Below are 12077 nucleotides of genomic sequence, written 5' to 3' on the forward strand. Positions count from 1 at the left end.
TTTATTATTTTAAATCTGCATTGAGTGGTTTAAACAGCTTTTACTGACCTCATGTGAATTCTACTCATAGAATGAGGCATAAAGTCATTGATAACACATTTTAATGTCACATTAGTTCAGGTTTTACATGTAGTGACCTCATATTTAAATGTACCTCTATATACCTCTCACTGCAGTGTGGTGGGTCTCTGAATGTTCACAAATAGTATACCGTTGCGCAGCTGTTTAGAACTTCTTTTTACCTCTGAATGAAGAAGAACTTTTCTGGAAGCATATTGAGACCTTAAATAGGCAGTGTATGACCACTAAAGAGCAAATAGACTAGCATATCATAACACTTCATAACAGGCAGCACACTGAAAACTGAAAAGTTGTGCATATTTTGAGACGTGCATATCTGCTACTACAAAATATGACAGCTGTTCACATTTAACAAATGGTTAACATAACATTATTAACATAAAACAGTTAGCATCCAATAAAATGGTACTAACAAAAAACATGACCATGAGAAACATTAACCTAATATAGCCTATTGTCTTAGATAAAATAAAATAGGCATACCTCACCAACAATAACAATTCTACCTACTCATTCTCAGAACATACGTTTTTGTTAAAGGTGAATTTTTTGAAGTAAAAATATGTTCTACTATTTATTGTTCATTGACAACTATAAGTAAGCCATTTGTGGGTTTACCTTCCCCAAAAGTATAAATACTAAGCCTCCCAGGCACTATCAAAACATTGATGTTTATATTTTGAGCGGCCCACTTAGCTCCACCTATCGCTTTCTAGCTCAACCTATAGCGTTTGGGCGTGGCTGCTTGTAGCAAAGAGTATAGAAGCACAAGAGAAGAAGCTCTGGTGCTTTTTTGACAACCGCCGCTAGATGGTGCAGTGGTAGCGCTGCCGCCATTTTGGACTGTGGGACAACAGTTACACAGCTCACAACCTAGTACCGACACCATGAGCTCGAAAGCAAAGTCGAAGTGGAAAAACAACAGGAAATTATGTTCATCAATTAACTGCAACAACTATCAGTTCGATAGTAAACATAGTCTTGCCTTTCACCGTTTCCCTGACCGGTAATTATTCACAAAAGTGTAGAAAGCATTTTCATATTAATTTCGATTTATATGGATATGCCTCTAAGTAAGAATGGGGTTATTAAATTAAATACAGTGGCCGAATTCAATTAATTGATAACCTATTATTGTCTGTAAGACATGCTATGGCAGGAGGACACCACTTTGTTATAAGGTGGTAAAGAATGATAACTTACAGTACCAAATCCAAACGTATGTACCCAATACAAAATCAGTATGAACATCCATGGCAGACGTGTGTAGAGGAAAAGAAATTAGCTTCGCCTACAGATGTTAAAGCCAAAATTTGAAGACTTGCTAAAAGACACAGTAATAGAGAATGGACCAAAACAAGAGTGAACACTGGAGTCCCATTTAAAAGGTGGAGGAATTTGAGGGAATTTTTGGGGTTCAATGGAGACAGACGGCCAACTTGCCGAGTTTCTTCTCGACAGGTAAGCTACACTCAAGGCATTACAACACATGTTAGCTCATTACTGTCGAGCTCCAGATAAATTCGTAAGATACTCGGATATGTATCGTTACGCTTTCTAGTTACCAGAAGAACCATCCTACCTCATGTGCTGGATCCCCTGCAAACCCAGCTGCCGTATAATCCAGCGATGTTATTGGACGACTTGATTCCTCTGCCATGATTTCTATCCGGTGTGTATATGTTATATTGGTCTTGTTCAATACGACGTTAAACGTTTATCACCTTTTATTTAGTATGGCCAATTTGCTCATAGGTAATCAGAGTGTGTGAAAGGGCGTAATGAGTCTAAGAGGTGTTGGCAAAGGTTGTTTGAATTCCGTTTGGTGCCACTAGTAGCGCAGAAATTACACACTACACCTTCAAGCAAAATGAACATGTCCACATGGTCCGGGGAAAGACGGGACCTGAAGCAATATATATATTATATATATATTTTTAAAGTGACGTTAACATGACTCTAATTTGAGCGTAGACTTTATAAAAATAAAACAAAATGTAAATTAAATGTTGAAATGTTTAATGGGAAAAAAATATTTAACCGACTAGTGTTTAGCAGCAGCAGCAGTATACTGTTTAGTCCACTAGTCTTGCACATCCCTAGTACATATAAGGCTATTCAATAATAAAGGCCCCGATATACTTCAAATGAAATAGAAAAACGAATGGGTGTGACGTCATTTAGAACAAAATCTGGCCAAAAAGAAGGCGTTTGAGTTGTTTTGGTGGTTCGTAACAGCTCACCGGGATGAACTTTTAGAAAAAATTCTTACCAGTTGCGAAACAGCTTCTTACTGCTATTGGTCCACATCATCAGTAGGTGTGACCTGAAGCTCCACCTACTTTGAGGTCGACAGCTAATTCTGTTTATGTTGTTTAATCAGTCAAGATCAGATAACGAACACACCGGCTTGCAGAGGTATTAGTGAGCTGGTGCAAATTTACCTACATCTGTATGATCGTTCACGTAGAGACATTTTCCAAGAACATGTCATGCGTTTTTTTTAGTAAAACTCTCAAACTTTCAAGTGCCCTTAAACTCATTTCCCATCTGCAGCGAATGCCATTCACACATCTGCCCACAGTAAGACATGCCTCTCTTATCGTAATTCTTTTGTCTGTATTCTGTCCATTAACACTCTTTTTATACAACCATCTTTGCAGTATTATCAGTGTTTTTTTTACTGAGTGTCCTCATATTTAAATGTACTTATAAATGCCTCCCACAGCGGTGTGGCGGATGTCTGAATGTTCATAAATGGTATACCATTGCTTGGCTGTTTCAAACTTCCTTTTACCCCTGAATGAAGAACTTCTCCGGAAGTATATCGGGGCCTAAAGAAGCTTCCTTAGTGTTGTATTACCAGTGCTGGACTGTTGATAGCAGCAATAGTGGATTGTACATTTAAAATACTGCCACTGGACAAAGGAGAGACTGTAATATGTAGTACCTTACATGGTACACTGTGAACGGTACAAAAAAGGTCCACAACAGTTCAGTCAGCCATGAAGATTCTGGTGTATTCTGAAAAGAAAGAGAAAGACCTTATCTTGTTACTCAAGTTTACTACAACGCAATATATTTATATTTAAGTTCAGGCACTTAACTTGAAAGTTATACTATAGGGGATGTGACCCAATTAAGCCCACCCAAATGTAAGTTTTATGTGTTTTCTTAGAGAAATGTTAACACACTTCCAATAAAATGAGTTTTAATCAAAGATTAATCTCTCATCTAAACACTCATGTTATGTTTTGTGATAAACTGACTAAATTAAGTGACTTTATTTAACTGCAAACGTGAAAAGTCTGGAGTGGGCTTATAAGGAACATGTGTACCATTTAAGCCCACATCTGTGCCACTATGCTTTTAAAAATGTAAATGCTTCACATTTTACTAAATAAATACCTCAATTTTTATTCTTTTTGTAGATTTAGATCTCAGATATCATAACCAGTAAATTAAATCTTTCATTTCTGAATCTGACAGTCCTTATAATTTTTTTCTCCCTGCAATGAAAACAGATTCAGTATGTAGTGTTGACAATGAATTCAATTTAATATGAGGTTCAATGGGTTATTTGCTCAGTGGGCTTGTTAGGAACAATAGGGGTCAGTGGAAAATAAACCTAAATAATTTAAATAAAATAATTATTCTGCTTTTAAGCTATGAGGAAACAGGCTTTTCAAAGGCACTGTTCCTTATAAGCCCACATGAAAACAAAATTATATTTCTAGATTATAATTACAGAGCACTAAATCTTGTTTGAGCTCAAGAAGCTTCTTAAATATTTTCATTTAATGTGTTTCTCAGCAGTTTTTATTCATTTATTTTCTTTTACTGCATCTTTCTTTGTGAGCATCACTTAGGCTGCGTCCTGCACTAGCTCCAGATACTCATCAAATTCATCTTTTCAATGACAAAGTATTGCTGTTAAATACAAATCATGTCAAGTATCATTTGATTTAGGGGTGGGCGATATGACCAAAATCCCATATCACGATACGAGTACGTTGCAACTGTCAGTGAAAAACTGCTTTTCATTATTTCTATCCGTCTCACGTGAAGCCCTGACCACTGATACATATGCACACATGGTATATATCGACATACACAATGTACAAAAGTTGCAAATCACTGTTTTCAGCTCGGTATCGCATTTTCTAAAGCCAAACCAATTGGCTTTATTTCCTTCATAATCTCCTCTCATCTTCTCATTCAAATGAATTAGAGGAACGAGCAGTCGCTCCGCCTCACTCCATTTATCTGACAGAGTGTGTACTGCATATGTGTTATGTGCTGTACACATTTCTCATGTGGCAATTTTGCGTTACCGCGAAAGAGACGATAATCCAAAATGTATACCAGTTGGCAAATTTCTACCGGTACATCGCCCACTCATAATTTGATCAATTCATCTCTTAATCTTACATTTTCTTACCATTCCTCACCCGGTTTGTTCATCTGACTCCAAAAAAATAGCTTTTTTTGAGGTCATCAAAAGCAGTGAAGTTTTGGAGCAACTTCCAAAATGGCCACCGAACAGTGGTAGCACATGTTGCCAAATAACACGAGAACGAAATATTTGATTGGCTCCAATGTAAAAAGTAAAATGATAACAACAAATGTGTGCATTTCCTCTGCAACAACATTTTTTTTCTCTTGCTTTGTCTTTTTTTATTTTTTCAAAATAAAACAGTTAGTGGGCTTATATAGTACACAGGCTTAATTGGGTCACTTCCCCTACATGCTATACTACCCCCGTGTCTCAATCAGCTCCCTATGTCGTGAATCACTATATGTGAACATGAATTCGGACACTGGCAAGGGTGTTCATCCACTGAACATTAGGACACTTATGACTCAATCACTTGGGACACGTTAACGAGCTCACGCAACTGTTATTAATCATCTTATCATCCTGTATAAATGACACTATCATTCATTTTCCTTTAAGATATTCAAACGTACAGTGTTATTATAACAGATAAATGGCATAAAGAAATACAACTATATGAGTGTATTTTAAACCTTATTTTAACAACACAAATATTTAAGATTGTTTCACTTTCATGGTAATTATGAATTAAAGACATTACAAACTACATCTCTTTTAAAGTGAAAATAAGGCTTGGACTTCGTAGTTTTACACTTGTGCTCGTCTTCTAACGAATTAACAGACTTCAGAAGACATGACGATGTTTCCGGTAAGGGAACATAGTGAGCAAAGATGCTCCCTGGTTTTTACAGTGCATTGTGGGATTTTATATTGAGTGAACGTTTTTGCGATTGAGAAAAATGGCTGACTCCCTGATCAGTGCCCTGACTACTGAACCAGGGAGCTGACTGAGACGCACCCTACATCTTTGACAATTACGTTTTGCAGGTTTTACGTTTGCTAATACTAATGGCAGCACGGCATCAGAAAAGATTTAAGTATCAGTTAAGTATTTAAAGGGGGCATATAATGAAAAACAGGATTTTTCTTGCTCTTTTAAAATAAGAGTTTGATGAACTATGTAGACGTACTCAAACCTTTAGAAAGCAAAGCTCCCTTCCCATTCTGCAAAACCATCTATGAAAATTATAGTTGCCAATCTGGCTTGCTCAAAAGTATGATACCTTAAATGCTGCCTACAGAGGCAGCTCACTAGGTTTTGGAACAGAAATTATAAGTAGATGCTTATATGAAAAAATAAACGCTATAAAAGTGTAGAATGTGGCCTCTTTAGCGCAACCAAGAATAAAACATAGAAGTGCCATCAAGTCCTGTCAATACAACACACTGTGCCAGCTGTACTTTATTCTTGTGTGTAATACAGCAGCTGGGAAAAGAGATCATATTCATACTCTAATGTTCACCAAAAGACAAACAAAACCATTTCTGAAGTGCAGTGCTGTAATGGGAGCGAAGAGCCAGAGGTTACCACGTGCCAATCTGCAGAACTCTGACAGTCCCTCCTTCTATTGCGCTGTAAATCACTTAATATCAGTAGTTGGCTTAAATATCCTCCTAATAAGCAACACAAAGACTCTCTTGTGTGTTAATAGGAAATCAAGGATGAAAAAGGATCTGCAAACTCTTGACACAAATTCTGCTGACTGACAATTATGCATTCACACTTAATTGCATAGTTGGTTTCATAAAGTGACTTCAATTATAGGTGCAGTGTTGTTATAAAAACTACAGATAGGATTAATACACATGAAATACACTGTCTGAGCAAAGGAGGCACATATTGTCTATAAAGTGTCTAGAATACAAGAAAAAGACCTGGCAACTGTAGGGGTCAAACACATGATCACTCAATGTGTAGATTACAGAAAAGGGTTTAAATGTATTTACCACTGCTATGAAAGGCCTCTTGACCAGCAGTGCCACAGGCTGGATGGAGTCAGATACTGAGAAAGGCCAAGAGCTGAGGAGAGAGAGAGAGAGAGAGAGAGAGGGGGATACAATTATGAATAGTGTAGGGAATCAAGAACCAGTACAACAAAAATACTGGAACCAAATTATTTTCCTGATGAATCACAGCCCTCTGCGTACACATTGAAGGAAGAATCTAACTGGAAGGGGGGTGTCTTCGCATATAGTATTCATACATTCATTGATTGGCATCTGCAGTCTCCTTGGTGCGATCATGAGAGAAGCTCCTCCATGCTCTGCGCATGTACATGCACTCTGTGAACCGGATCGCTTTAGAAGACATCTATTTAACAACTTGAGTCACGTGGATTACCTTTATGATGCCTTCCTGTCCTTTTTGGAGTTTGAATTCTTCGGACCCCATTGACTTGCATTGTATGGACAAAAACATATCATACATTCAAAAAATCTTTGTGTTCCAGAAAAGAATAAAAGTCATACGAGTTTGAGATGGCATGAGGGTGAGTAAATGATGAGAGAATTAACATTTTTGGGTGAACTATTCCTTAAAGTCCGAACATGATGAAATAAATGACTTGCAGTTAGATAAGTTATGCACTAAAATGAGGCTGATGAGAGTTATTCGATCAGGAGGTGATGTTATATGTTATGCTGTGTAGATAAAAAAAATAAATCATAAGTCATTTGTATGGGAATCGGGCAGCACTGGTCACGCTGTATGTTTTCAGGTGTAGATTTAAAAGAACTGATTCATAAGAGTCATTTGTTCAGGAATCAGACCACTCTTGTTGCACTGTATGTTTCGTGCTGTAAAAAAAAATAAAAATAAAGAATGGCTCATAAGAGTCATTTGTTCAGAAATCGGACCACACAGGTCATGCTGCATGTTTTGTGCTGCAGTGCAGGAGTATTTTAGAACAGTTTTCTGTCCGCATCGCCGGAAGAATGCACGTACGAGAACCGATATGAACGGTCATGAAAATGATTCAATTATGCATTTAAATGTTTTTTTAAATTCTCGGTTCCCAAACCTTAAAGGACTAAAATAGTTATTAATGAACCGGAATTGTTAAGTGGAATAAGGATCAAACCCAGAATTTTACAATGCTTTGCGATTCTCATTCCTAATGTTGAAGATGTCAGAATATTTCTTCTGATCTTAAAATAAAATAGGGATTTATTAGAAAAATGTTGTCGTCTTAAAGTAGTGCTATAACAATTTTATCAACATTATCGATTATTGTTATCGAACAATAATCGATAATTAAAATCACTGATGGCAAATTTCATTATTGATTAGTTGGATATGTGCGGTGTTCACGGAGAAGCTCCATCAGTGATGTCACTTTACAGTAGTGAAAAATGCGCTTGGATGATGAAAATCTTTGAAAAATCTTGAAAAATGGTGGAGACATGTTAAAGCGGAAAATACACAAACAACTGTCCAGTGCACGAGAGCACTTAATGTTAAACACTTTAAAGAAGATCATAAGCATACAATTTAATGTGGACCAGTTGCTGCATCAAGTGCGGTGACACCGCTTGAGCTGTTTGATGTGAGAGATGTTTCTCTCCAGCGCATTACTTACATTTTACCGTAATTTTCTATGTTTTACAATGTATAAATGTTATAAATTTAAAATTAAGCATGTATTTCCATTTTGCAAAACTGTTTGTCTTTACCACAAGCAACTCTCCTTCAAACTTTAATGTCCAAGCATGCATACATGCATCTGTGTCAATGCATGCAATCCCTGCATGCAATCCGCATTCACAACAGAGAAAAGCCCTATTCGGACAGGATTAGTTTTACATGGGTACGTGGGGTAATGTATTAATTACTAGAGGTTCTGAGTAATTTTAATCCTGTGTGAATCGATCATGTCAGTAATTTTTCCTGACCTTTTACGGACTGCACGTTACCATGCTGGTAAAAAATTACAACGTGTTTTACCTACTATAAAATGGCCTGTAAAAATAACCTGTTACCATGTTGGTAAAAAGCCAGTAAATCGAGAAGGATATAGCTGCAGGCAGCGCTGCAAAAAAGGGGCGGGAGCTCCAAACCGCCATGAACATTTTTGCACGCAAGTTTCTCCTGCTCTGACGGACCCCCCAGCGTGAGTTCTTCAATGTGCACAGTAATAAAAAACACAAAAAAATCTTACCTTACACTTTACAACAGATTACATGCAATGCAACATGGGATTCTGAGTTTGTGATAGAGGCATAGAAGGTTCTAAAAACCTTGCCCTTCCACTTTCCCAGCCCCGAAGTGGTTAGAATAGAGCTGCACAATTAATCGTTAAAAGATCGCGATCTTGATTCAGACACCCACGTGATCTCATTTCTGAATGGAAAAGATTCTGCTATGTTAATGTTCCCGTGGCATGCCTTTGGAAGGCGGTCAAATTTACATTTGAAATTCACCTCAAGACGCATTTTTTAAATATTGATCTTTTAATCTTTATATGGCATCTACAAAACACAACGCTCCTGCCCGAGATGCTGAATAAACTAAAACGCGACGCCAAAGACGTTTGTCTAGCACAGTGATTTACAAACTGCAGGATGCTGACACGATTAGCCAGGAGTCTCTGCTCAGTTCAATATTTTAATAGCTACCGATGCAAAAAAAAAATAAATAAATAAATAAATAATAAAAAAAGAATATACCAGCACTACCAAGATCTGACTAAATTCGTTACACGTGCGCTGTTTAATTACAGCCGGCTGCTCTCAAATGCTCACATATGTGTGTCTGCCCGTGCGCTTGTGTCTCGTGATGAATGCAGTGCTCCTGTTGTATTTTTGGAAAGTTTAGAGAGCGTCTGGACATGTTTTCATCCTCTCCTCAGTCAGACGCGAGCTGCAGTGCTGCTCTCGCGCATCTTCATTAGAGTTTAATGTGATCTTATGTTACATTAAATGACATAAAATGACTATTCGACAACGAAAAGTTTTGTCGACAATTTCTTTTTTATTATTGTCGATGTTGTCGATAACATCGACTAATCATTTCAGCCCTACTTGGAAGTGACTGCTGGTTAACATGTAGTCTTTATGGGCAGCATTTCAGTCACTATTTCATAATCGTACTGTTGTCTGACAACAGAAAACAGAAAAATATGTAAATGAGAACAGCTTTATTGGGAATTCAGCTGTATTAAAATACAGTATGTGAGCACAGAGAGTAGGAGAGAAGCAATAAGATGAAAAGGGCTGACACTACGCAGAATGCAAATACGACACGATGACATCATGAACATGCTAATTAGCGCATGACGTCATTTAGCGACTTTTCGAACAGGCTTTAGCTACTTTCCATTGAAAGTAGCTGGCAACAGTGCTCTGCGCCATTTTTAATCAAACTCCTCTTACTCCTCTTTAGATGATATTAATGTAAACACACCTCTTAATGAATTACGAGTGTGTAAACATATGGAATTAAATCTGCGCTGTCTTGACGAGATATTAAAGCAAACACAGCCGTTAAATGTATAAGCAGACTGGACGATTTCTTCAAAATGTTAGATCTGTGCGATGTCTAAATGTACTTAAGCTGCATGCTTTCTGTTATAGGCATTCTTACTGCATCAAATGAGTATTAATGTAAATCTATCACACAGTAAAGAGTGTCAAATATTTAAGTAGTTTCATTTAGCATTAAATTGCCTTTTTAATGTTTTTATATAATAATTTTTTTGGTTTAATTGCTACTGTTACTGAAACACTTAAAGCACTGTTTACTCTGTTCCCTATTTAATTACTGGCTCTTGAATAATTCCTTTAAAAGCTTGAAGCAATTTTTGCAAGAGAAACACAAAGTGTTTTTTGTTTTGTTTTTTATTAAAAAAAATTGTATATTTGCTTACCAGTGCAACACTAAGTTAACATAGAACTGCTTTTTACTTAGCATGTGAGAAAAAGGCTAAATTGTATTATTTTACTTTTTTAGGCACTTTTTAACAGGATTTGTTTTGTTGTTTTTTTTGCAATAGTAACAAGGTGCTGTTTGGTTTATAATGTGTTAGTTGAGCTCTCTTGTGGACTAAGGACATTTTAAATTAATATATTTGATTTACAACTTTAAGCAGAGAACATTTTGGCAGAACCTCTAGTAAATTATATGTTACTTTGTTTAGTACACTTATGTCCAGGTTTTGTAAATCACTGAAATAAGCATTTTTTCTTCAGAATTGTGATCTTTATTCTAAGCAAAAAAATCATGATTATCAATTTATCCAGAATCGTGCAGCTCTAGGTTAGAATGAGTGACGGACGGAGTGGGAGAAGACTCGAGTGGATAGACTAGTTTGTATATTCTTTGTTTGACATCAGAAAACATGGCCGCATCGCTGCATCAAAACAGTGCGCTCTGACGTTAACGGCTTTAAACTTTTATTTAGTGATTTGAATGTTTGTAACATTAAAATAAAGATACAGAGCATTCAGAAAGTATTCAGATCCCTTCATTTTTTTCACATTTTGTTATGTTGCAGACTTATGCTAAAATGCTTTAAATAATTTTTTTCACATCAATCTACACTCCATACCCCATAATGACAAAGCAAAAAACTTAATGACAAAATGTCATTACCCCATATGACCCCACAATAAACACTCCATAATGACAAAGCAAAAAACAGATTTTTGATAACTTTGCAAATTTGTTAAAAATAAAAAACTGAAAAATCACATTACATAAGTATTCAGACCCTTAACTCAGTACTTAGTTGAAGCACCTTTGGCAGTGATTACAGCCTCAAGTCTTTTTGGGTATGATGCAACAAGCTTTGCACACCTGGATTTGTGGATTTTCAGCCATTCTTCTCTGCAGATCCTCTCAAACTCTGTCAGGTTGGATGGGGACGTCGGGGGACAGTCATTTTCAGGTCTCTCCAGAGATGTTCGATTGGGTTCAAGTCCGGGCTCTGGCTGGGCCACTCAAGGACATTCACAGAGTTGTCCCTAAGCCACTCTTGCGTTGTCTTGGCTGTATGCTTAGGGTCACTGTCCTGTTGGAAGGTGAACCTTCAGCCCAGTCTGAGGTCCTGAGCGCTCTGGACCAGGTTTTCATTAAGGATATCTCTGTATTTTGCTGCGTTCAGCTTTCCTTCAATCCTGACCAGCAGTCCAGTCCCAGCCACTGAAAAACACCTCCACAGCATGATGCTACCACCACCATGCTTCACCATTGGGATGGTATTACGCAGATGATGAGCGGTGCCTGGTTTCCTCCAGACATGTTGCTTTGAATTGAGGCCAAATAGTTCAATCTTTGTTTCATCAGACCAGAGAATTTTGTTTCTCACAGTCTGAGAGTCCTTTAGGTGCTTTTTATGTGTCTTGCACTGAGGAGAGGCTTCCATCTGGCCACTCTGCCATAAAGCCCAGATCGGTGGAGTGTTGCAGTGATGGTTATCCTTCTGCAAGTTTCTCCCATCTCCACACATAATCTCTGGAGCTCAACCAGAGTGACCATCGGGTTCTTGGTCACCTCTCTTACCATGGCCCTTCTCCCCCGATTGCTCAGTTTGGCCAGGCGGCCAGCTCTAGGAAGAGTCCTGGTTGTTGCAAACTTCTTCCATTTAAGAATTATGGAGGC

General features: G+C 37.5%; 1 protein-coding gene across 2 annotated transcripts in view; it reads right to left on the minus strand.

Annotated features, from left to right (window-relative positions):
- Positions 1–12077, minus strand: part of aup1 (AUP1 lipid droplet regulating VLDL assembly factor) — a 39263-nt gene that overhangs the window by 8966 nt on the left and 18220 nt on the right. For both annotated transcript variants that reach the window (XM_051650357.1, XM_051650356.1), the window contains exons 5-6: positions 6428–6500; positions 3032–3105 (exon numbers count right to left, since the gene is read on the minus strand). In XM_051650357.1, coding sequence (XP_051506317.1) covers positions 3032–3105; positions 6428–6500 — 147 coding nt within the window. The remainder of the gene's footprint in view (positions 1–3031; positions 3106–6427; positions 6501–12077) is intronic.

The sequence above is a fragment of the Myxocyprinus asiaticus genome, chromosome 22 (assembly GCF_019703515.2).
Source record: "Myxocyprinus asiaticus isolate MX2 ecotype Aquarium Trade chromosome 22, UBuf_Myxa_2, whole genome shotgun sequence".
NCBI lineage: Eukaryota > Metazoa > Chordata > Actinopteri > Cypriniformes > Catostomidae > Myxocyprinus > Myxocyprinus asiaticus.